This window comes from Poecilia reticulata, chromosome 17 (genome assembly GCF_904066995.2).
Source record: "Poecilia reticulata chromosome 17, P_reticulata-male-v2, whole genome shotgun sequence".
Taxonomy (NCBI): domain Eukaryota; kingdom Metazoa; phylum Chordata; class Actinopteri; order Cyprinodontiformes; family Poeciliidae; genus Poecilia; species Poecilia reticulata.
In genome coordinates, this window is record NC_088846.1 from 9,464,105 (window position 1) to 9,490,048 (window position 25,944).

At 39.4% G+C, this 25,944-nt stretch overlaps 3 protein-coding genes across 4 annotated transcripts; 2 read left to right on the forward strand and 1 right to left on the reverse strand.

The window, feature by feature from the left end:
- Positions 1-2,073: 2,073 nt before the first annotated feature.
- On the forward strand, positions 2,074-8,074 carry LOC103478869 (crystallin J1A-like). Its single transcript, XM_008432957.2, has 10 exons — positions 2,074-2,222; positions 2,728-2,794; positions 2,908-3,084; positions 3,266-3,364; positions 3,459-3,551; positions 3,629-3,785; positions 3,944-4,059; positions 5,476-5,553; positions 5,622-5,761; positions 5,859-8,074. The coding sequence occupies exons 2-10, from the start codon at positions 2,728-2,730 to the stop codon at positions 5,955-5,957; spliced, it is 1,026 nt and encodes a 341-aa protein (XP_008431179.2). The 5' UTR covers positions 2,074-2,222; the 3' UTR covers positions 5,958-8,074.
- A 1,582-nt stretch (positions 8,075-9,656) lies between these two features.
- eif2b5 (eukaryotic translation initiation factor 2B, subunit 5 epsilon) lies at positions 9,657-17,314 on the forward strand. Of its 2 annotated transcripts, none has more exons than XM_081597994.1 (16): positions 9,657-9,870; positions 11,724-11,848; positions 11,971-12,156; positions 12,249-12,426; positions 13,002-13,082; positions 13,152-13,229; positions 13,344-13,656; positions 13,742-13,887; positions 14,305-14,449; positions 14,536-14,637; positions 14,719-14,820; positions 15,785-15,875; positions 15,965-16,088; positions 16,170-16,295; positions 16,391-16,501; positions 17,045-17,314. In XM_081597994.1, the coding sequence occupies exons 1-16, from the start codon at positions 9,865-9,867 to the stop codon at positions 17,105-17,107; spliced, it is 1,977 nt and encodes a 658-aa protein (XP_081454120.1). In that variant the 5' UTR covers positions 9,657-9,864; the 3' UTR covers positions 17,108-17,314. The 2 variants fall into 2 exon arrangements, with proteins under 2 accessions (XP_081454120.1, XP_081454119.1); XM_081597993.1 differs by lacking the exon at positions 9,657-9,870 and adding an exon at positions 11,311-11,514.
- Positions 17,315-17,843: 529 nt separating this feature from the next.
- Positions 17,844-20,447, reverse strand: mul3 (mitochondrial E3 ubiquitin protein ligase 3). The gene is made up of 5 exons (XM_008432955.3): positions 20,312-20,447; positions 20,048-20,174; positions 19,877-19,964; positions 19,660-19,780; positions 17,844-18,667 (listed from the first exon to the last, which is right to left on the reverse strand). Exons 2-5 carry the CDS (start codon positions 20,162-20,164, stop codon positions 18,175-18,177), a joined length of 819 nt encoding a protein of 272 aa, XP_008431177.1. The 5' UTR covers positions 20,165-20,174; positions 20,312-20,447; the 3' UTR covers positions 17,844-18,174.
- Between the last annotated feature and the right edge of the window lie 5,497 nt (positions 20,448-25,944).

Consider the following 25,944-nt stretch of genomic DNA (forward strand, 5'->3'; position numbering starts at 1 on the left):
TATATAATTCAACCGAGTTATATAAGGACAATGATAGTTGACTATCATTGTCCTAGAATATATTTGGATGACATTCCAAATATTCCTGAATTCGTTCTTTCTTTTTTATATGTTAAATGTGAAACACAATCTCTGTTCAAGTGTTGAATAAAAGACAGGAAGGACAGAAACCGTTTGGAGAGCCTGGTTAAAAGTTGGAGAAAATTAAAAACCGTGTGAAATAAGATAAACAATGCTGCAGTGGAAAAAGTTGACACAATGTTCAATTTGGTGGTTAAATATGGAGTAAAAGTTGAGTTTCTGCTTCTTTTCTCTCCGTGGTGTTTTAATAAAGTTGTGTTCTGCGGTTGATGGTCAGTTAGTTTTTATGTGAATGTTTCTTGGGGCGTAAAACTGTCATAGTGCATATTAATGGAAAAATAAATGTCTTGTTAAAATAATAATAAAAAAATCTTGCTTCCCTTTCATTATGTATTGAAACCCATGCTTGATGTACAAAAGCAAGATGAATGGATCTGTGTGTGTGTGATGATGTTTGGCGTGCAGCTGAAACAGCAGCGATTTGAATGGTCTCAGCACCTGTAGAAATTCAAGCTGAAATGTGGTTCTTCGTGTTACTGTAAACATCTAGGGTTGCATGAGTCAGAGGCTAAATGAGAAGAGAGAGGGATTTGTGTGTGTGTGTGTGTGTGTGTGTGTGTGTGTGTGTGTGTGTGTGTGTGTGTGTGTGTGTGTGTGTGTGTGTGTGTGTGTGTGTGTGTCATTTACACCTCAGGTGGTGACAGATTTCATTATGAGTTTTCTGTTCTAATTTCATTAATTGGGCAAAAATCAAATAACATTACAGCTAATTGGTGGGTCAGTATGCTGGAATTCACTTATAATCACCATTTTGTATATATATTTTTAAACGTACTTCTAATTAACACTTTTACTTAATGTTTTCCTGGTCATATGGTGGTTATGTCTGGAACTGTAGTTCCCTCAGCTGTCCAGTAGAGGGTGCTCTCCAACGTTAAAACACCTGTTGCTTTGACTCGGTTGCTACGAATGACTTCTTAAAACTTGAGGAACATTCCGAAGATGCAAAGACGATACTTTAAACACGTCTACCTCAAAGGTCAGCATGTTTTCAGCTTTTACTGCTTATCCTGAAATACAGAATGTGCATAAATCATGGACATATTATTGAAATGCAAAAGCACCTTCGACAGTTTTATTTTGCCTTCACGTCAAAATTAAGCTGCCATAGTCGACAAATATCTCTGGCTCTTTCAATTTATAGCCTAATCAGAGTTAGAGTGACATTCACCTGCGTAACGTGCTTTTATGAGTACTACACCAGACTTTTTATTGAGTAATATTATTCTGAAGTGTTTCTGCATGCTCTACTACCGCACTGTGAATAATTTCACTAGATAAAGAAAAAATATGCTTTAACCAAAAATGCACCAGACACAAACCTACAGTTTATGTTAAAGTTAAATTTCTTCTTTGACAACGAGCTTCACTGTTCTATGTTATTTTCTATCTGCTGAGCCTGGGATTTGCAGATCAAGCAAAGACACTCTAACTCTCTATATAGTCACTTAAAGTACCTATTCTAACACATATGTAGCTAGTATATTAGTTATAAGTTGCATATTTAAACAAAATTTAGATAAGTGTATTTTTGTTGTTTGTTTTGCTTAAAATTAATCATTTTATAATGCTCCAGATGTTTTATTTTAGTCTTTAAATATCAGAATTTGCACGTACCTTCATATTTTTGTCTGTCTCGGTTATTCAGAACTTGAATAGCATTTTTACGAAGTACTTTTTCTATTCTTTGATTCTTGGAGAACTACTTTTTACTTTTACTTGACTAAAAATATGTTGGTCAAGTAAACCAACATATGCTGGCTGCTCTGCCCATCTCTGGATATAATATAGTTATAGTAGATATAATTCATGGGAGTACTAGCCTTTAGAAATTATAGGTTTAATGAATTTCTTGCTCCTAAGCGTTCAAACGTATTAATCACGTGATCAGGAATCGGCGCAGGACAAAGCGCTACGTGGGGGGCGGGGTTATCTTAACTGCTTCCGGTGTGGGCGGGGCCCATCATGGTCAGTTTGATAACGCTGCAGGAACATTACGTATCAATAAAACAGTAATTATTTACACTGGAGAGCTGAAACAACCCGCGGAAGGTTTTCCACCCACTGACAAGGAGGCTAAGGTCAGACTTTTGATGTTCAGTCTATGTTTATGCAAATAATAGCTTAAATAGCTTTTTTTAACGTCGCTGTCACAGTAACGGATTAGTTGTAGATTGAGACACCTCGCAATGAGGTTTGAGCTGCCAATCGTTATGGGTTAAACCACAAGCAGCGTACTGGAAAGGACCTCACCACGTTAAACCTGCGTTCAAATAAACGAACGAGTGAACGTCAGTGACCTCTAATCACTGCTACTATTACTGCGTTTGGTGCATAGCTCCAGTCCAGGACGGCCAGAGTCAAGGAAAAACAAACAAACAAAAAAAAGTACATTTCAGCTTATATTTTTTAATTATTTTTGACCTTTTGAGTTCATGTCGAGAAGGTCATTCAGGTGTATCGTCAGCATAGTTTTCTTAAGATGATCTTAAACGATGTTATAAAGAGACACAAATGTTTTGAGATATTTTTCCTCTTAGTTGGCAAGGATATGGCAAGAATAAATCGCATTTATTGTCTTGACAGATGACTTCAGCTGTGGCCAACAGAGCTGTAGGAGCCATCATTGGATCAGCTGTTGCAGATGCTGCAGGCAAATGTTTTCCCCTACTCTAATCCTTAGGAAATAATCAAATACAATTATGGTGGAGGTTCATTTTTTGATGCGATTATATTAAAATTGTACGTGTGATTCATCTGCTGCAGCTCAGCCCCTCCACTGGGTGTATGATCTCCAGAAACTGAAGGGGATCTTGGCTCAGGATCCAAACCCGGAGTTCCGCTCCGAGTCGGCCAATCCCTTCTACCGGAGGCAGACGGGCCAGCAGAGCTGCTACGGCGACCAGGCGTATGTGCTGCTGGAGTCCCTTTCAGAGTGTGGAGGTGAGGTCGCCTTTTTTTTTATGTCATAATTCAATGTTCTACTTTTAACACTCATGGACTTAAAACGAGAGTAAATACTTTGTATACAAAAGATGGTGATTATTATTTAAAGCTCATTAAGTATTTGAGACAAACACCTTTTTTGTCACCAGTGTGTGACTTTATTGACGTTTCTTACCAGGTCTGAATGTTGATGATCTGAAGCAGCGGACATTGAAATTCTTTGGGCCAGGGTCAGAGTACGACACGCCGGTCAATGATCCGTACCGAGACCGGAATGGTGAGAAATCTGTACACTTAATATGATTAAGGGTCACATTTTTGATAAAGCTGCTTTATCAATGTGATACTAATGGACGTTATTTTATTTCCAGGCCCAAGACCTCAGCTGCCAATTGAAGGACCCTGGAGACAAGCAAGCCTGAAGAGTTTCTTAAAGAATGTTGATGCGGGCAAAGAGGAGACAGGTAAAGGACATTCACTAGTTGACGTCTTGATCTTAAGAGGCACGTTGGGTTCAAGCATTTGGTTGTTTTCGTTGCAGGCTGTGAGACGGACTGTCAGATTGACGGCATAGCCAAGCTGGCTCCTATAGTGGCTTTTTACGCCGGACAGCCGGACATGCTGGAAAAGGTTGAACAGGCCATCCGAGTCACCCAGAACAACGACGAATGTGTGGCCGAAACTCTGGCAGCTGCAAGGTCTGTACGCCCCCAAGCACCGTTTGATTACTTGAGCTTACTGTCGCGTGTTGAGGGTAGCGTTTCCACCAGACTGTGGGGATTGATGTGTGTTCAAGTACCGTGAAAGCTTTCGCGAAGCACCACATCTTAGACGACAAACTGGATTCTTGCCTCAGGTTTCTGGAGCATTTCATCCTGACTGGTCCAGACCCAACTGTGGTGGATGTGGTGCTAAATCAGCTCAGTGACCCCAGCAGAAAGCAGCCACAGGATTTGGACAAAGCAGTGATCGGTGAGTGAACTCTGCAGGCATTGCTGCTTTCGCTCTTGAAGTCACGAGACCGAATCATGGGATTTAAGGCACCATGCTTCCTCATTCTGTGAAAGGTTTGTGCAACATTTGCCTCAACAAAACCTGTCTGGACGTGAAGATAAAGAGCTGTTTAACATTTGTATTGATTGGTAGTATTCCCTCATTTGGTATCTTATATTTAGGGCTGCAAGTAATGATGATCCCAGTAATTGATTAATCTAACGATTATTTTGACAATCGATTAATTGCATAAACAAATGTGTACATTCTGAAAATTTTTATTTAACATTTTTATTCAGTATTGTATTAATTAATTAATATGCAAACTAACAATTAATACAAATCCTTTCTTGAAAAAGAAAATCCATCCATTTTCTTTACACCCTTGTCCCTTAGTGGGGTCAGGAGGGTTGTTGCTGCCCATCTCCAGCTAACGTTCCGGGCGAGAGTCACCCTGGACAGGTCGCCAGTCTGTAGCAGGGCAACACAGAGACACACAGGACAAACAACCATGCACACACACACACACACACCTAGGGGCAATTTAGACAGACCAATGTTTTTTGGACTGTGGGAGGAAACCGGAGTACCCGGAGAAAACCCACGCATGCACAGGGAGAACATGCAAACTCCATGCAGAAAGACCGGGGCCGGGAATCGAACCCAGAACCTTCTTGCTGCAAGGCAACAGCTCTACCAACTGCGCCACTGTGCAGCCCTGAAAAAGAAAATAAACATTTTATTGCATAAAATGCAATAACCACATTTCTTTAGTGAATGTTTCGTCATTTGTAGCAAAGGATGCATCTGCAGCTAAAAAACTCTTAATATCAACAGGGAAAAAGCTCAGATCTTTCTGCTTGACTTATCAATACTTAAATATAATAAATAGGGCTGATCTATTGACTATTTTTTTGGATTAACCGATTAATAACTGAATAGCAAAAGATGTCTAGTAGTAGATTGTTCAGATTTTTACAGAATTTGAACAAAGTAAAATATGCCACACTCCAATACAGTGTAGGGCTAATAAATGTTAGCTAGGTTTTGGATTAACCAGTTAATAATTGGATAGCAAAATGTGCTTAGTAGGAGTTTTTCTTCATTTTTTTCTTTACAGAATTTGAACCAGGTGTAGCTGAAACTACTTGAGTTTTGGTTAGAACTTAATCACAGATAAATGTTTTATCTTAAATGCAAACTCCATATTTTTTGTAAAGTTTTGGCTTAATTAGTGCTCCGAGTGTGTTATTCTTCCAGCACTTTGTCTTTTTTAAGTCTGTGCGCTATAATTAACAATCAGTAACTAAATTCGTTGAGCATTATTTCAGTTACCGATTAATCTGTTTAATCGTTTCAGCCCTATTCATATTCCTCCCACTCTACGGCTTTCAGGGCACATTCATCAAGTGAAGGAGAATTTGTTGAAGCCTCCACAGGAGCTGATCCCCACTGTGTTCCCCAACACATGAAGTATGTTTAACCACGAAACTCCAGCCCGACTCGGATCAGGCAGGTAACGGGTGCAATACTCACTGCAGGTTTGCCAGGTGCATTCCAGGCAGCGCTGCATGGAGTCCTGACAGCCAAGAAGTTTGAGGCGGCCGTCAGAGACACCATGAGCTGTGGAGGGTGCACCTGCAGCAGAGCCTCCTTCATCGGAGCATGCATTGGAGCCCAGGTGTGACCTTCTCTTAATTCATCATTCTAGTCTCTCGTTCTCCCCTGGCTTTTGTCTGATTTTTTTTATTTTTATGTTTTTGTTTTGGATTTTTCAGATCGGGTTTGAAGGAATTCCAGCGTCGTGGCTTAGCAAAACCTCACGCTTCAACTCCGTGCTGGCGCACGCCAAGAAGATCGCCAGCCACCACCTGTAAGATTGCAGTTCGCAGCATGAGGTGGACGAGAGCGTCGTGAAAAACTGTTGGGCTTCTGCAGAGCTGCTAATGAAGGCTTTTGTCTAAACTTAGGCGTGACACGAGCCAGATGTTTTTGTCTCTGTAAAAGTTGAACATGTTGAGTTCAGATGTTCGGGAAAAGAGTTTTATTTTTCTTCACCAAAGTCTTTTCTAAGTATTAATTTAAAACTTGGATCAGGAACTGTGTCTGCTGTTGTTGAAAATAACTCTTGTGTAGGCCACAATTCAGTTTTGTTTGGTTTTCTTTAAATCTTTGATTTAAGCACATGTAACCAGATTGATTAAATACAACTTTCATTAATTAAAGCTTATTAATAACAATTAATTCTTTCTTTAGGTGTAGCCCAAATAAATGAAACTGACTATTAAATCAGTGTAAACAGAAGAAACCACTGCAGCTAACTGAGGCTTGAATGAACGACCTTTGATGATGTTAGCTGTACATATTTTTTGTCTGTTAGATTTTGCCGTATTTTGTGTAAATTTTCAAATACCTTATAATAGAGATATGGAAGAAATGTCTGCTAACAGACTTTCTGCTGCAAATCTGTTAACAGTCTTTGTCATTACTGGACATAACACTTCACACAATCAAAAAAATCAGAAATAAACACTGTAAATGTATAACACTGTGTGCAAGGAATCCGTATGGGGGCCAACTTTTAATATTAAATTATTGAAATAAATTAGCTTTTTGATTTACTCATTTGAGATGTGGACATTTGCAGTTATGTAAATCAAGTTGTGAATAACTTTTTTTTTTTTTTACAATATTTTTTTGTAATATCAGAATGCCACACTTTTCAAATATTTATAATGAAAAATTGTTTAAAAAATCTGTCTGCTTAAACTTTACAATGATGTTAATTAAAATTCAAACAAAATACGTTGAAGTTTGTGTTCGTAACGCAACAAAGAGAATTTTTTTAAAATATCACTGTAAAAGTTGGCCTGTCGTGCATCTCCCACTTGCTCCTCTGTGAGGGGCAGCCAGTAAATGCAGGGAACCGCTTTAGTTTTGTGGAACAAGTCAGCCAGTAGCTTTGCAGGAGAATCCTCGGCTAGTTTGAGAGAAAAAAAAAGAAGTTCAGCAAGAATTAATCATCAATCATACTGCATACAGGTGAAAGGATCTAACATCAGCCATTGTTCTGACAATCGATAGATTTTCCTACCGTAGAACGGATAAATAGCTAAGTTGGTGTAAGTCGGTATCTGTTGGTGCTTTGTGTCTAATGCTTATATCATGATGTTTACAAACCGAAAACTAACAGGCTGTGCTAATGTTAAATATTATCATTTCTTATCACACATTTCTTTATGTGACGAGACTGAAGTGGAAGCTTAGAAGTTATGCTTAGCATAGCATTGGAACAATTTATGTACATGACAAAAACACAAAAATATCACTTCCTTCATCAGAACGGAAGTTCTGATGAAGGAATATATATATATATTTACTTTTCTGCAAAACTCACCAACTGCACAATTCTTGTCAGGTAGTAAGTAGTGTAAGATAAATAGTATTTCAAAAGAGCAGAAGAAATCTTATGTTTTTTGAACAATAACAATATTTGTTGTTAATCTGTTAGATTAACAGATTAATCCTTTTTATGTTTTATAAACAATAATATTACTTATTATTGATTTAATGTTAAGAGATGAGCGTTTTTTTCTGGTAACGAACTGTCACGAAGTATAAATCTGATTTTTACATTTGCATTGAATATTTCTTACTATATTAACCACCAATGACAAAAAAAAACAAAAAACATTTTCATCTGTCTGAAGAATTCACCAACTGCAGTTCTTCAGTAGTATAAGTAGTATATAAGTATGCTCTTTTGTTATTACAAAAGGAAATGATATGTTTTTTGAACAATAACAATATTTGTTGTTAATCTGTTGCTAAGAGATGAGCGCATTTTCTGGTAACCTAGTGTCACGAAGTAAACATCTGATTTTTACTTTTGCATAATTTACCAACTGTAAATTTCTTGTGTCTAAGCACATAAGCTGTACTTCAAAAGATTTATACTTCTTCACAAAGTAATAAATCAGATTTTTACATTTGCGTTGAATGTCTGTTTTATATTATATTAAAAAAGAATGACCAAAAAAAAAACATTTTCACTTTTCTGAAAAATTCACCAACTACCCAATTCTACTTCAGTAGTATTTCAAAAGAGCTGAAGAAATCTTATGCTTTTTTTTAACAAAAATATTTGTTAATGTGTTGCTAAGAGATCAGCGTTTTTTCTAGTGACGAACGTCCGTCCGTCCGTCCATCCATCCATTATCTTTACACCCTTGTCCCTTAGTGGGGTCGGGAGGGTGCCCATCTCCAGCTAACGTTCCGGGCGAGAGGCGGGGTCACCCTGGATAGGTCGCCAGTCTGTCGCAGGGCAGGTAACGAACTGTCACGAAGTATAAATCAGATTTTTACTTTTGCGTTGAATGTCTGTTTTATAATATATTTACCACTAATGACAAAAACAAAACAAAAGACATTTTCACTTTTCTGAAAAATTCAATGTAAGGAGATAAGTAGTATTTCAAAAGAGCAGAGGAAATCTTATGTTTTTGAACAATAACAATACCTGTTAATCTGTTGCTAAGAGATGAGCATGTTTTCTGGTAACCAAGTGCTATGAAGTAAACATCTGATTTTTACCTTTGCAAAAGTAAAAAAAAGAGAAGAGAGTGCTTTATCATTAGCAAAACATTAGCAGTAGCCTTTTCCCTAAAATAAGCTTTTTAGCCATTTTGTTTATTTATTAGTCATGTTTAGCACACTGAATGGAGGAAGCCAATATAAGACAACATGCTAATTATACCCCACATGCCACTGGCAGCATTTAGGCTAACATTAGCATTTTGGCTAATTTTAGCTTATACACAAATTTTAGCATACTGAATGGAGTAAGTCTGTAAGTTTTATTAATACTTACTTACTTACTTAGAAGTTATGCTTAGCATAGCATTGGAACAATTTATGTACATGATAATGTACATTACTGTAAGTAAGTCTAATGTTGCTCTGCATGCTTGTGACTGCCCACATGTTATTGAGTTCATGGAAGCTTACTTTAGCATTGACGCTAATGTTTAGCATCAGAACGCTGGGTTCCAAATGACAGGCACACTTTGGCAGACCAATTTCTTCAGAAATCTTCTATTTATAGGTTACTGTTAATGCGGCAGAGCTGTTGCCTTGCAGCAAGAAGGTTCTGGGTTCGATTCCCGGCCTGGGGTCTTTCTGCATGGAGTTTGCATGTTCTCCCTGTGCATGCGTGGGTTTTCTCCGGGTACTCCGGTTTCCTCCCACAGTCCAAAAAAAAAAACATGACTGTCAGGTTAATTGGCCTCTCCAAATTGCCCCTAGGTGTGAGTGTGTGTGTGCATGGTTGTGTGTCCTGTGTGTCTCTGTGTTGCCCTGCGACAGACTGGCGACCTGTCCAGGGTGTACCCCGCCTCTCGCCCGAAACGTTGGCTGGAGATGGGCACCAGCACCCCTCCCGACCCCACTGAGGGAAAAAGGGTGCAAGAAAATGGATGGATGGATGGATGTTAATGCGGCTCGTACCGCTGCGTGTCCGCCCACAAAAAATGTATCAAAACGTGCGGCTCGATCCGAGGTCTATTATTTTTATTGGGGTTTCGAGTAAAAATGGCGACGTAAAAAGTTGAAAACGAGCGAAATTTCCAACTGCCGAAACGCAGAGTGTAACTGAAACCAACTGCCGTCCTATGCTCTCATACATAGCGGAACACCGAGTTACTACAGAAGGATGAGATGGCATTTAGAGATATAGAAACAGCACCTTGACAGAACACTTAATACAGAGAAGATGACAGAAGACCAATGGAAGTAAGTACCATATGACTCATGAAACCTGACAACCACATTGGACTGTCGAAATGAGAGCATCACATAACCTACATCATCAATGTAAACAGAAAAAAACCGCTGCACATCTACAGTAAAACGACACAGCTTACTGAGGCTTTAATGAACGACCTTTGATGAATTTAGCTTTTAAGTTGTTTTCCTGATGGCAGTTTCAGATTCAGTAATTTATAATGGTCCCAAGTTTTTTTTTGCGAATAAAAGCAAACATGTTTTTAAAAACACCCAAATCTTTTCTGTGCATTTTTAAAACATATTTTCTTATGTTAGATTTTGCCTTAGTGAAGTTTTTGTGTGAATTTTCTAATACTTTATAGAGACGTTGGAGAAATGTCTGCTAACAGACTTTCGGCTGCAAATCTGTTACAGCAGTCTTTGTCATTACTGGACATAACATTTCACATGATCAAAAATCATAGAAATAAACACTGTAAATGTATAACATTGTGTGCAAGGAATCCATATAGGGGCCAACTTTTAATGTTATTGAAGTAAATTAGCTATTTGATTTACTCATTTAAGATGTAGACATTTACAGTTATGTATTAAGTTGTGAATAACTTTTTTTTTTTTTCAGCAAATCTGAATGTGTTTTATTTTGCCAGTAATTTTGATGTCCTTGACTTCTGGTTTGATACACCAGTTAGTACTGCTCTTCATTTTTACTCTTTATGTGTATTTTGTCTGTTTTACAAACAACAGAGGATTAAAAAAAAAAGTATTGGTTTGATTGGCAGATTACTTCACTAATGAGAAAAATATCTTGTTAAAAGTATGACCTGTCAGTGGAACTAGTACTTTTTTCAAATTAATATTAAAGAATTATTTACTTTAAAAAGCTCCTACATTTAGCTTAAAAGTTACTTGTAAGTTAGTTTTGTCTTATTTCACATGTTCTAAAAAACTAGACCTTTGTATGATTTCTACATACATTATCAAATTTGTGTATTTTTGATATTATAATGACATAGAAATTAATACTAAAAAAAAAAAAAGAAATCAGCTCCACTGAGGCCTTCGGGCCCCAAGCGGCTGCTTAGTTTGTTTATGCTTTGGGCCGGCCCTGGTAAAGAAACATGATAATTTTACGAATATCTTTAAAAGTTGCCTCTCAGGTGACATTTCAGTCAATTTTCTCATCAATATGCGAGAGTTTAGAGGATGCACTGTCTAGGTATCTGTGCAATCAGCTTCAATGACAGATATGTGAGCTGCAGGAGAAAAACTACATTTATTGAGGAACATGACGAATTAAAATGTTTTTACATGACCAATTAAAGTAAAAAAACAAAAAACGGTTGTTTTAACTTATTTTCTGTGAAAACAACCGTCAAAAGCGTTGTTTTCACTGTTTTCTGTATTCACCTGCGGCACCAAAAAAAGACTGTCCCTTCTCGGCCACCGTAGTTGTTTCTGACGACATACTTGGGCTCCTGGGAGTCAAACATGGCTAGTAAAGGGGGAAAACAGAGCCGCTCATGCTCTGGCTTTACTGGGAGGAAAGGTGCCGGGGAGCAGGAGGAGGAGGAGCAGCCGCTACAGGCCGTTTTAGTCGCTGACAGCTTTAACCGGAGGTTTTTCCCGGTGACCAAGGACCAGCCACGGGTAGGCAGCGAGCTGTGCTAGCTGACGATGCTAACACAGGCTAACTGAGTGATGTCCATGCTGAAAGCAGAGATTCAGTCACACAGATGCAAGCTTGTTGTTGCATGTTTACAACAGACACCTGAAGTTTTATTAAGTTTTAGACGTGTTTATATGTAAAAGCAGTTTCGTAACTTCTTTACTATGTTCACCCTTTCTTCTAATGTCAGGCTCTGCTGCCGCTGGGAAACGCTGCTATGATCGACTACACCCTGGAGTTCCTCACCTCCACCGGGGTGCAAGAAACCTTCGTCTTCTGCTGCTGGATGGCCAGTAAAATCAAGGCCCACTTATTGTGAGTGTATTCATTGTGTGTGTGTGTGTGTGTGTGTGTGTGTGTGTGTGTGTGTGTGTGTGTGTGTGAGAGACTTTTGTTCAAAGCTAAGATGTCGAGATGAACCTGACTCTGTCCTACAGGAAGTCAAAATGGTGTAGACCCTCCTCTCCTAACACGATCCACATCATCACATCAGAGCTCTACCGTTCCCTTGGTGATGTGCTCCGGGATGTTGATGCAAAGTCTCTGGTGCGCTCTGACTTTGTGTTGGTTTATGGAGATGTGGTGTCCAACATCGACATTAGTCGGGCCCTGCAGCAGCACAGGTATGAGACCCAGTTCTATATTGAACTTAAGATTAATTAAGTGATAAGAGATTACGACTTTTGGGTAATTTTATTTGTCTTTTGCTCCTCAGGCATCGGAGAAAGATGGACAAGAACATCTCGATCATGACGATGATCTTTAAGGAGTCCTCGCCGGGTCACAGGTCCCGCTGTGAAGAAGATGATGTCGTTGTGGCGATGGACAGCAAGAGCCAGCAGATTTTACACTACCAGAAAACACAGGGGCTAAAGAAGCTACACTTTCCGATGGTAACTGGCTATTTAAAAAAAAAAGATTACTGTGGAGAAGTTATCATATTCCTTGAGGATTTTTATATTTTCTCATAATAAATTCTGAAACTTTAAGGTATTTCATTGTTTGATGTCACAATAGAATACACAATTGTGAAATGGATGCATATTTTTAAAATGTTTAACAAAAATGTCACGATTTTTGCTATGCTTAATTGTAATACAGTATAATTCCCCAACCATCCCCTGTTTTTTTTTAAATATTTTTTTGTCTTTAATTTCCATCAAAGTAGGTGGCATTGGAAAGGTCTGAAAAAGTTTAAAAATTGACTTTCTGAAACCTGTATCCTGTTTGAAGACGGTGGATTCACGATGCTTGATTATTTTGTCACATAGCATTTTATACAACATATTCAGTTTTAATCTCATCCTACCAGAGCTCCTTTTCCTTCCACTTTACTGTCATGCAATGTTGGTTTGTTACATAGAATCCTATTAAAATGCTCTAACGTTTGTGGTTGTGATGATGAGACAAGATATCTAAATGCTGAAGGGGAATTAATGCTTTTTGACAAGCTGATTCTGTTTTTCAGAATATTTTCCACAGTGGGAGTGATGAGTTTGAAGTCAGGCATGACCTCCTGGACTCCCACATCAGTATCTGCTCTCCACAGGTTAGTTTTAATCCAGATAGAAAAAAATTCTGTGACTGGCTGATGTAACGCCTTCTGGTTTCCTTTCAGGTTGCTGAACTTTTTACAGATAACTTTGACTACCAAACCAGGGATGACTTTGTCCGAGGGATACTGGTCAACGAAGAGGTGCTGCACAGGATTTTCACGTTTTATTTATATATATATATATATTTTTTTTTCGTTTTCTTTTTTTTTCTTTTCCATACTACCGTGGCTCTAATTCTTTGTCTCGGTTTACAGATCCTCGGCAATCAGATCCACATGCACGTCACCAAAGACGGATACGGCGTCCGAGTTTCCAACTTGCTCATGTACGATTCCGTGTCTTCGGACTTCGTCCGTCGATGGTTTTACCCCCTCACGCCAGAGTCCAACTTTACGGACCAGGAGGGACGCAGCTGCACCTACTCTCGTCACAACGTCTACCGGGGATCCGGGGTCAGCCTGGGTCACGGCAGCCAGATGGTGGAAAACGTTCTTATAGGCTGCGACACCAGCATAGGTGCCAACTGCTGCATCTCCAACAGCGTCATTGGCGACAACTGCGCCATTGGTGAGCTCTCCAAGCAGTGTGTCTGAGGAGGAAGAGTTGTGGAGATTGCGGGGATAAACAATATCTTTTTTTTTTTCTGCTCCAGGTGACAATGTAACCCTGGACCATGCCTACATCTGGAATGATGTTCACATTGCCAGTAACGTGGCGATCAGACAGTCTGTGGTCTGTGACAAGGCTGAGGTCAAAGAAGGGGTGACCCTGAATAAGCAGTGTGTCCTGGCATATAATGTAAGCGAACATATGTCTGGCCATTGAAATGTAATGACAGGGTTTCCTCCCCAGAAAATACAATTAAAATTAATTAAGTTGTTTACTTTTGTCGTTCAAGACACTTTTTTGTTTCAAGTGTCCAAACTGTTTTGGCCCTTTATTTGCTGAAGTTGTCGCCGAAGAAACACTTTAACCATTATTTGCCATCACGGCTAGTGGTGTGCATAAAAAAAAATCTATAATAGATAAACAAACAATGCTTAGCCTAGTTGGGGAACAAGTAAAGCCTGGAGGCCCGCCAGGGTTATAAATGCACTGGGAGAAACCCTGTTTGATGCTTTGAGGAGACGACGACGTTTTACCTCCCAGCCCTACGTAGCGGCGATAAATTGTAAACGAACGCATTTGCGATAATCTGTGTGAACCGTTTTCCAGGTGGTGATTGGGCCCAACATGTCTCTGCCAGAAGGAACTGTGGTGTCCATGCACCACCCAGACGAGGAAGAGGAGGAGGACGCTGACGAGTTCCTCAGTGATGACGCCGAGGTCGGGCAGAGCAAAGACAAAACCAAACAGAAAAGTGTGTATTATTTCCCCATGATACTTGTGTGTTCTGAAGTAGTTCACATGCAGTGGCATAAAGTGTGTTTTTAACGTGCCTTGCAGTTTTTAACCCAGCGGAGGTTGGAGCAGAGGGGAAAGGTTACGTCTGGAAAGCCGGCGGTTTGGATGACGCAGAGGAAGAGGAGCTGTCTCAGTGCCTGTGGGGTAGGAGAGCAGCTTTCAGCGTCTCACCCTGGCCGGTCCCAGGACGTTCGTCCTCATGAGGGTTTGCTTTTCGTCGGCCAGGTTTGGTGTTGAACCCGGATCCTGAGAGCGACAGCGAGGACAGTGAACCTGACGGCCCCGATGACCTCATGATTCCCTCGCCTGAGATGGACGATGTTAAAGGTGAGAGCTCAGCTGCCCGCTCCTGAATTATGAAAAATTACAATCAGTTCCATTCAGACAGACTTTCTAAAATAAAGGCCAAAGTCATATTTTGGCAAAAGTGATTTTGGAAAAAAAAAAAAAGCAAAAAGAAAGAAAAAGGAATAACCACCTCTTTTTTGCCAAAAGATGAAATAGGCAACAAAAATAGAATACAAGCAAAACAAAACACTTGGGGAAAAATATTTGAGACAATATTTTAGGAAGGTAAACAATGTAAAAACTTTAAAGCTGAAGTTTATTACACATAATTGACAAGTATTCAGATGAACTGCAGCTTAACAAGTACACAGACCTACCAACATTTTCTGATTTACAGACTGAGCTGCTAGTGACTCATCCAATTATGCGGTCAATTAACAGTGAGCAAACAATTTAAAATAGACAAGATACATTTAGCATGAGGTTTATGGTTCAAATATATATTCCTGCTCATAAATAACAGATGAACAAAGAATTATCCCTAAAACTGAACGGTGAAAAACTTGTCTCATAAATTGCTAACAATTGGCATAGTAGCTATCACTAAGCTAAACTTTATATTTCCAAACAAAATAGAAAATAACAGCAGCAGAGACACAACTTGCATTGGTCAAAACTGATTTGAAGCAGCTACACCTTCAACCAGCATGCTACTTTTCCTCTCCATTTCTTTTCACCAATAGGTGGCGCCTCTGAACTTCATATTAAAAAATGAGAAAACGAAACTTGGGGACCTCTATCTCAAACAAAACTGCTAACAAACAAGGATGATGCATATTATATGTTGAAGATTTTACAATAATACCACTGCAGAAGTATTTGCCAAAAATATTTCATTTAAGATACGTATTTAAATGAGTCTGGAGAAGTTTGGCATGAGAAACATCAGGCATCTGTTACTCTGAAGTCCAGAGAATCATCATTGTGGTTTTCTGTGCTGCAGTCTTCCAGATGGAGGTGATGGGGACTCTGCAGCGAGGTCTGGAGGAGAACATCGGCTGCGACAACCTGGTGCTGGAGATCAACTCTCTGAAGTGAGCCGAACCTCCGAACCCGCTCACGGCAGAGCTGCTTCCTCCACAACCTTTTTTTGTATCCTCGCTCTACGTCTGTCTGTCTCCAGGTATGCCTACAACATCAGTCTAAAGGAGGTGATGCAGATATTAACCAGCGTAGTGCTGGAGTACCCCTTCCAGCAGCAGGGCCCCAACCTCACGCCTTCACAATACGTTGCTCTGCTTCTACCCGTATGTATCGCACCTGACATTTCTCATCAATTTTGGTAGAGAACTGTAGTTTTAATTCCCCCTAACCCTCTCTCTATTTAGCTGTTGAAGAAATGGGCACCAGTCTTTAAGAACTATGTGAAGAGAGCCCAGGACCACCTAGACTGCTTAGCTGCCTTTGAGGAACACTTTCTGGAGCAGGAGAGCCACTGGCCTGCTATGGTCAAGGTCAGGGCCAAACGGCACAACCAAACAGAACAACTGATGTTATCATTTAAGCGATGGCCATCCAGTCTGTATGCGTTGTGCTGTTTGCATCTAAGGTCCTCATGAGCATGTACGAGCTGGAGATCCTGGAGGAGGAGATGATACTTCGCTGGTTTTCTCAGGGAGCCACGACAGACGCAAGCAGACGACTCCGAAAGAACCAGGGGGTGAGTCAGAACTCAGGTCAAGAAAACGCTGAGACAACAACAAGTTAGGGCTGGACGATACGGCTGAAAAACACATCACAACGTTAAGTGCTTTATATCAGTTTATATAGACAATTATTGGTTAGTTTTTTGTTTTAAATATCTGAAATACTGTGAAATTGGTGGCATGACCTTTACTCTTTCATCCGCAGTTGTCACTCCATACTGTTGTTTTTTTAAATTGTTATAAGTCATTGTTTCTAAACCCAAAACGGCTGCTGCGCAAGTTGCTCAACAGGTTGTTGCTAGGTAACCAAAGAGTTAGTCAGTCGATGCCAACAACCTTGCTTGGCCAGCTGTGAGAGCTTGAGCAGCTAAAGCTTTTCTTCTGCATACTTTTTATTTTTATTTTATTAACATCATATTATGATTGTTTTACTCTTGAAATGCCCTTTTTGGAAATATTCAAAATTCACTGCCTGCTCCATTCACTGCCTCTGTCTTCATCCCCAAACATTCAGTAAATCAGTATATGTGACCTTGATTTCTGATGTCCATTTCCAGCTTCAGAAGTTCATCCACTGGCTGGAAGAGGCCGAGGAGTCTTCAGAAGAAGACGGGGAGTAACGTGGAGCACTTAGTGACAGTTTTAACTTATAAACTCTTTAGCATACGCTGCCATGTGACGCATGCAGCAGCTTCAAAACCCTGCAGAATCTGCTCTCTGCAGGTAAAGCAAACATCCATTATTATCACAGACATCTAACTCGCATCCAAAACTCTTGTGATCATAATGCTTGTAAGAATAAAGAACAGCCGGTCAGTCTGCTCAGACTGAAGTGTCGCCATTTCTTTGACTTTTCTCTTTTTCTGTAACACAAATGATGAAACTTTTGTTTGGAGTCAAAAAGTCTATAAATTAAAACAGTCCTGTCCCGTGTCACAAATACCTATCTTTGCAAAAGGACTGGACTCATTTTCCACTGGTAAAATTGAGCTTGAATAAGATTCACAGTAAAAATATTGGAATAAATGTATGCCTGGGAAAAGTTTGAGTACTCGGACATCTTGACTTTGCTCTTTTTGACTCAGTGGTTGAGGCGACGTCTAGCTAGCTAGTTAGGCTAACTAGCTAGGCTAGTTAAGCCAACTAGCCTAGGCCAGCGTTCTACTTAGACATTTTTGCATTGCAAATTCATCTCCAGGGATGAATTTATAGGTTTTTCAGTATTGAATCCAAAGTTTAGTTTTTAATTAAAGTTAAATGTGAAGTTTTAACGTTTTTAATGTCTTAAATTTGACTTACTGAAACCTGCAGATACCCTTTGGAGCAGAAAAGGCTGCAAAAAAATTTTCACCAAAATTTGTTTTAAAGGTACACCTTTATTAGAAGAAAAACTTGTTCCCTTGATTAAAAAGCAGTAAAAATGTCCCAAAATTAATGCAACTGAAGCTTGTGTTGCTTCACATCAATTAGTATATTCACATTATATCCCTCGGTAGCCACTAATCATAGCACTAACTGTCACTAAGGCCAAAGGTCAAAAGCTTTGAATTGGTCCACTTGTGCAAATCTTTAAAATACGTTGCCGTGTTGCGGTTATTAGGAACATAAAGTATATATGGTGGATGTTTTTTTTTTTTCTTTTTTGAGTGAAAACTTTAGGCACAGCTTTAAACCAGCAGGTCTGCGCCTATCTGGATCTGTCGTCCGGTTTTCCGAACGCTTTGTACAAGACGGCGGCGAACAGAGAAGCCGCGGTGAGGCCGGTCACAGCCGTCAGCGTCTTCCACATGCTGGCCGAAGCCTCATGTCTGTCCATGAAACTCCTGTAGTCACTGGGCAGCAGGATGTAGCTGCGTCCGTCCTGCGGGGCCCGCAGACTGACCACCCGCCCTCCCTCCAGCACCACCTCTCCGAACCCCGTCAGGCTGCTTCCCACACGCAGCATCTGTTCGCTCTCCACCATGGCCGCGGGTTTCTCGCCACTCAGACCCTGCGCCACCATCTCCGCCAGACCCTCCTGAGAGCGTCTCACTTTGGAGTAAACCCTCTCCATGTAGCACCCTGAGGCCTCCAGGGGGTTCTGCACCTTCACGTGAACGTCGGCGATGTAAGAACCAGGCTGGACTAAACTGAAGGGGACGGAGTTGTTGGTCTCGTTCTTGTTGATCGTCCGGGAGTTCCTGAAATAGAAGCTGTAATAAATGACTGATATTTACACTTAAGTGACATTTAGCTTGATGGACAAATTGAATATAATGAGGAATTGTGAACCGGAAGGAAAATTACATTTCAAACTGTGGGCCACATATTAAAGTCACAAAAATAGCTGCAATGGCTTCAAAGAGATATTGTAGTTTTAGCTTTCTTGTTCATTAAAACCTAGAATTAATAGAAACAACATTCAAGTCTCTTCACAGATCCATAGCTCAGGTGGGAAAGTCTGTTGAGAGTATAAGAAAAGGCAATGAACTCCAAAGAAATACCATTGCGCGCCACACTGAATACATCAGTTTCGCTGTGAAACATGGTGGTGGCAGCATCATGCTGTATCAGTATCAAACTTTGTCTGATACAGCAGAGGTTTCGTTTTCCAGCTGCGCTACCCAGCCCCTTGTACTACACTTTGTTTCGTCCAGACAGTCTGTAACTATCAGCTATTGTGAAACAATTACTTCCTGGAGGTATGGACTCTTGAAGTTTTACATTTTTCCCAGTTGCTAAACGTTTAGCTGTGAGGCATACAATGTGCCGGTTTGACACTATGAAGCTTACCCAAAATTGCCTGCTCTGTAAGCAACCATCCTCCACTGCAAAGAGTGCCGAGCTGAACAACGTGGCTGTTAATGTTGATTCGATATGTGGAAGTGTGACCTATAGAGACTTAACAGCTTCGTTCACTTCCTCCACTGCCATTGCTAAAACTACAGGCAGACTACAATTCTAAAACCTGGCAGAAAATCACAACTTCTCCTACTGTCTGCTGATTGGCTGGGTTGAAATTGTCCCCAAGAAATCCAACTTAATGGGAGAAAGCCCAGACAGAGCACTGAAAGGAGATGAGAATCAAAAGGCAATGGCCAGACTACATTTACGCTCTCCTTAAAATCCGCTGAAAGATGTAGTTGCAACAAAATATTCAAAATATCAACCTTTGTGAGAGAGTTATAGTTACCAAGTCCTGGTGACATGGCTCCAGTATTTCCAGTGCTCTTCCACTACAACCTTCTGAATCACACCATGGCAACGAGGGACAAATTTGCTTTGCAGCACCTCCCCATCAGCCTGAACAACGCCTTCACACAGACAGACAGAAAACTGAAAGTCTTCAAAAACTTCACATTGTAAAAAAAAAAAGTAGAATAATAATAATAATAGAGACAGGTTTCTACCTTCAACAGCAACATACTGGAGTCGTTTGTGCGAAGATGCGTTCAGCACTTTAAGTAAATGGTCATCAGGTTTGAAAACTGGGATTTTCTGAAAGATGACGAGAACAAATTTCAATTGCCATGAAACAAGGCAGAGCTGTCTTATAGATTAATAACAGGGGCCAAACTTGCCTTGAGCAGTTTTATCTCCTCCTTCTTTCCCCGATAGAGGTTATAAAACAAACCGGAGAAGGCAATGCTAGTGCCCATACCGATCAAAACCAAGGGGTGTGGAGAAGAGTCACCCATAGCTGAAAACCTGGAAAGTGAAACAGTTTATAACAACCTGCATGGCAAAGCAGAGAAAATGCTGAGGATGGCAGTGTTGAAACATGAGTTTAAAACGGATCAATTACACTGTATCTTAGTTTCAAACTGGATAAGTTAAAAACAAACCTTTATCTAATAAAACCGAAGGATAAAGGAGTCACATATACGTGGTGGAGCAACAGAAAACGAAACAAAGGCTTATTTTGTAGTTTCAATTCCTTGTTTTCTTGACGGCGTCACGTCTACTCAACCAATAGAATTCCAGCTGTACTTCTCTTGTCCAGCAGGAGGCAGCAGCGACGTGAGAAGTCGTTCCATTTTCTCTCACTTAATCCCGTTTAAAGGATACATAATCGGGTATTTTGTCACAATTTGGCTCTGCACTATCTAAAATCAGTATTTGATATCATAATATGGATTATTTAAACAGTAATACGTCATAATAGAATATTTTTTCTATATATGATTAAACATTTCTAGTGACTGTCCATTTGTTTTTAACCTGCACAGTCCTGTGATACTCTAATTTATGACTATTGAAATGTTAATTGATTTCAGTAACTGCTTACTAAGTGAAACACATCATAGAGAAGAATAACGCCCAGAAAGATATTCTCCAACCTTTATTTCTGTTAATTATGATTATTATTCACAGCTAATGAAAACATGACAAAATTATAAAATTACATCAAACTAATAATAATAATAATCTAGTACAAACATCTAGTCATAATGAAAAGTATTTATTACTCGATCCATTTAATCTAGTTAAAAAAAATGCTTCTCATGAATAATATAACCTGGCAAATTTCTAACTATTTGCAAAGTTATATATAAAAAAATGTCTAAAGGTGCAAGAGTTGTTCTTTTTTTTCTAATTGAAGTTATTTTAATTAATTCAGATGTTCTGCCTTGTGCTCAGTGCTCTGAGAAGAAAACCTCTACTCCATGTTAGCTGTGTGTGTTTTCTGCTTCTTGTTGTGGTGATGAGTTACTGAGTAAACCTGCCAGCATGAATGATGCATTTATGACTGGGATCATTTCTAGACTGAGTAATAATGCATTTATTTTTTATATTTGCTTCAGCTTTTCTGACAGACATTTGAGTGTTTCTAAAGCACTCGTGTAGATTTGAACTGTAAGTACTTTTCTCATTTTTTAATTCCAGCTTTTATATGACAGAAACGACACCATCTGGCTCATTTGCTTCAATACAAAAAAAAATTTTTTTTCAGTTTACCCCCTTTTTTGTGAAAAATATAAAAATTTGCACATTTGCAGCTCACCTGCATGTTCAAATCGTTCACGCCGGACAAAAAAAAAAGTGTCACAAATGTGGTCTGAAAAGCTTTGAAGTGCTCACGGCTGCTGAATCGTATAATTAAGAGTTACAGATCCTTCCTCAATAGCAGGCTTTCCAGACAAAGCTTGAGTGAATTTTGAGTCTGAATGAGACCGAATGCTGCAATTTCCTTCACTATGGTAACCTGGGCCGCCAATTTGAGCTCTCAGAAGCTTATCAAACTGTCTTTTAAAGATAATTACATCCTATATATAAAGACATGCTTTGATTTATTCAAACCAGATCATTCAGAAGAGTTAGCTTGGTTTGCAGTAACACCTTGAGTTTAGCTAAACTGTCCAGAAAGGATTCACTTTGTTGTTCACTTTACTTTGAGTAAAACAATATTTTTTTGCTCTCCCATCAGCTACAGCATCTTCAAGTCTTTAAAGAGTGATAGCAGCTCCTGACCACCACACTGCCTCCACCACATTCAATCTCCCTTTTCTGAAACCTTCTGTTTGTTTTGCACCTGACATAACGAGAAAAACGCCTTCACTTTAGTCTCTTTAATCTACAGAATATTTTCCCAAATTTCATCAAGATATTTTTAAGCGAAAGGTAAGACGAGGCTTTCTGCTTTTATTTTAATCAACTTGGAGCTGCAACTATATCCCTTTTTTTATTTTTATGTGAAGCTATTTCTGGAATTCTGCTCATCATGGCTGAGAAGGTGACGTCCATATTATACCTTTGGCATTTTCTGAGACGGATTTGGCTCTTTAGAAATAACGACTCATTCCAGACGCTTCATGTAAGATGACTGTATCCATTCCAACACCAGTTCTCATGTTTATTTAATTTCTCTTCGGGATCAATAAAGTATTCTTTGCTTTTTCAATTGAATTCAATGTGTATTTGGGATGATGTCCTTGTTGGCACACGCAAGTTTCAAAGTATCTGTTGAATTGAAGTGAAATTGAAGAATTAAGAATTTTCCTTTGTCTGTGTCTTTGCTTTGTCCCAGGCACAGAAACTGTTTGCAGCAGATTAGCCCCATTAGCATAATGCTGCTACCGCTAGCCCTGAAAGTTGGACGCTTCGCCCTGACTCCTTCAAACACTTGGTAGCATTTTGCCCATATTTGATTCTTGTCGACTTTGAGGTTTTGTACAGAAGGCAAGTCACTTGTCTATATGAGGAGTTGCAAATTTAAATGTAGCTATTCTTACGGTTTGGGTCAGATGGTTAAAACATTTGGGTGTTTCAACAGGACCATGAACCTGAACACATATCCACAGATGTTCTGGAATGGGTAAAGCAGGTTAACCATGTTTTTGGAAAACATGGATTTCCCTTGTATGAAAAAAACAAACAAACAAAAAACATATCATTTAAATGGACTCTACTAATCCTGACCAAAAGAGTTAAAAATATTCAGCCAGGATTGCATTAGAAGTTAGTTGATCGTTATAGGAACCATGTGGTGGATGTGCATCTTCTTAAAAGGCATTGAAATAAATATTTGTATGAGTGTAAGTTTATATTTGCATCTCTATAATGTTGACCAGGTGTGGATTAGAAACAAATTATGATCATTTCAAACCTTACACTTAAAATACCCTATCTATGACTCATTAAAATTGACTCAATGCTAACTGTTAGCTGCTGTCTCACATCAAACTGAACGTTTTGTATAATTTCAGGAGACTGATGTTTAACTTAGAGAGGCAGGTCCAGAACACACACGCTCTCAACTCCGAAGCAACTAATCCTCTGATTGCTTTTCACTCAGGCAGATTAGCGGTGACCAGTGCGATCTCGCCATTAATCACAGAGTGAAGTGTCAGACTCAGCCAGCTTCCTTATTCTCTGCTTCCCAATGTGTGCTGAGCACAAATCTGCTTCTGTCTCTTGGCAAACATCGCCTGCTCGTAACCACACACCTGCCGTACGCAGACATTAGAAGAATTTATGGCACCCAGTGACATGTTCATTTCTTTTCTAAAAGAAAATCAAGATCTAGGCTTTCTATGTTCCAAAAAAAACATTTCCTGTAACAGTTAAAAAAGGTTCAAAAAGCTATTTTACTCAGTTTTAATTGTTTAGTTATACCATTTGATGGCTTTTTTTTCAGTATTGCTAACATTCAGGGCTGGACTTGAAAGAATAAGGGCCCCTGGGCTGTAATTTACATAAAACAAAATCTTTTACCCATATAAATTACAAAACATTAATAGGTAGGTCTACATATTTGCAGATATGAATTGATAGATGATTGGTTTAAAACATGGCACATGTCGGTCTAAAAAAAAAATCCTAAATTTGACATATTGGAGTGTAGTTTCAATTCAGAAAAATCCAACAATATTTTAATAAAACACCACATGCAAAATGAACCCATGGCTTTGTGTATACTGTAATATGAACATGTACAGTATACACAAAAAATAATTTTTTTGGGCCACCCCAAAACTTAGAGCCCTGGGCAACTGCCTCTGTAAGCAATTTTTAAAATCTGGCTTAGCTAATGTTGGCACCAATCAACCAACCTGGGAGGAAGTCAGAGTACCTTGAGAGAACCCATGCATGCACAGGGAGAACAAGCAAGCACAAAGACATTTTGAACCCATGACCTTCTTAATGCAAGAAAAGACTGCCCCACTCGTCCTTATACGTCTAGAAGTCACACAAGCTGTCACAGGGTGTCTTAATTTTTCTACATGACTTTATGTGAACCAACACTTTTCCCTGTCCTCTGCATGCCACTCTCACACAACGTTTCCACTCCTGTTCCACGACAGAAAAGAGTCACCGAGACTGAAAATGTAAATTCTCTCACTGAAGCAGATTACTGCGTTTCTGGCTATCAGCTCCACAGAAATAGAAGCAAATCTTGAGGGATATCTCTGACTCCACGGGTTTTCATAGCATAGAGGGGAGGTGAAGAAAGAGACTGCGGTGCATTAAATAATTTCAGTTGTCGCAAAGCCTCCTCTGTCGCTTCATAACGCCTCATTGTGATTCAGGTGTTGCTTCCTCTCCGGTACATCTGTCCTTGACGGCTCACTGAAAGGAATAACGGCATTCAAATGGATGACGTCGCTTTGCCCATTGTTGGAAGGCCTTTTAAGTAAGGAGTATGAAACTTTGCACCTGCAAAACTGCGTCAAACAGAAGAAAAAACAAAATAACCCCCCCCCCCAAAAAAAAAAAAAAAAAAACCTGATGGCCACAGACGAGACAGCAAGTTACCTGACTGGAAAACAGCTGTGAAGCATCTATGGAGGAATGCAGGGGCTTTACTTAAGGATTCCCACAAGACAGGGCAATAAATTGGGGCAAAATAGATTCTTGGGGTTTACAAATAAAATAAATGTTCTTATTTCAAAAGCAAAGGGAAAAAAATCCAATAATTCTTTATCCAGGAACTAATAACTTTAAATCATCTTCTTGAGGCTTTCTTTCAACAGTGGCTTTTGTTGTACTGTGCCTCCGCAAAGGACAGATTTCTGCATCGACTCGCTCCCTTAGTTCAAAACCAAACTACAAACTCCTTTTCATATGTACATATAATCCCTGTAATACTTTCACTTTTAGTAAGTTGCAATTTTTGTTGTTTGTTTTTTGGTCAGCTGTCTTACCGTTTTTAACTTGTTCTGTGCAATATCCTTGTGTTTTGATTTTATTTTCAATTTCAGACAGTGGAAAAAAGAATTGCTACAGTAATGCTAAAGGTTTGGGATGCTATTTTATGTTCCAACTCTGATTCATCCCAGTCAAATTTAAGACTTTTTAAGGCTCCTTTTTAAAGCTAGCTGGAATGATACTGTGTTTAAGAGCAACAATCGGGATTGGCTGGGATTACTTACTAAATTACAATCAAGCATAACTAAAACTATGACCCTGGTTTGCGTTTCTCACACTGCATTGCTACAACTTTAATGCCCACAGTTTCAAGTTTAAAAAGCTTTTTTCGTCACACAGCTTTGCATGGGCTAACAGCAAAAGTGAGTCAGTGAACGTCATCCAGCCAACTGCCGAAAAATATGCATTTCTTCATGATAGAGGCGAAAAAGCTAGCTAGCAAGCTAGTTAGCTGTATCCTCAACCGTCTCGTCTCGTAATCACTAAAACGGAATTAAAACGTTTGCGTGCGGCTCAAACTTTTGCCTGACAGCAAATACCCAGGAGGAGAAAAAAAAAAGTACATTAAGTAGACCTGCCTCTACAAAATGTAAGACCTGTGATTAACGAATTAAAGAACAACTTGATTAAAAATTAATTAATTAATTTAAGACATGCGCGGGCAGCCTTTTGACAACTTTTCTCCCTGGCCAGCCCTTTGTCTTCATGAAACTGTTCACAGAACAGCTGGACTTGTTCTGAGGTGGGCTCTATTTAACTGTTAGGGGAGTTGTAAGAAAATTTGTTGCCAACTGTTTTATTTAGAGGGTTCCGGACCAAATCTAAAATT

Excerpts from the sequence above, each read along its gene's own strand:
- eif2b5 (XM_081597993.1), top strand. The coding sequence starts at position 11,356 with ATGGCTAGTAAAGGGGGAAAACAGAGCCGCTCATGCTCTGGCTTTACT. Across the intron at positions 12,157-12,248 it reads CGGGCCCTGCAGCAGCACAG|GCATCGGAGAAAGATGGACA; the intron begins GTATGAGACCCA and ends TTTGCTCCTCAG. Across the intron at positions 13,230-13,343 it reads GGATACTGGTCAACGAAGAG|ATCCTCGGCAATCAGATCCA; the intron begins GTGCTGCACAGG and ends CTCGGTTTACAG.
- mul3 (XM_008432955.3), bottom strand. The coding sequence starts at position 20,164 with ATGGGTGACTCTTCTCCACACCCCTTGGTTTTGATCGGTATGGGCACT. Across the intron at positions 19,965-20,047 it reads AGGAGATAAAACTGCTCAAG|AAAATCCCAGTTTTCAAACC; the intron begins GCAAGTTTGGCC and ends GTCATCTTTCAG. Across the intron at positions 19,781-19,876 it reads CCAGTATGTTGCTGTTGAAG|GCGTTGTTCAGGCTGATGGG; the intron begins GTAGAAACCTGT and ends GTCTGTGTGAAG.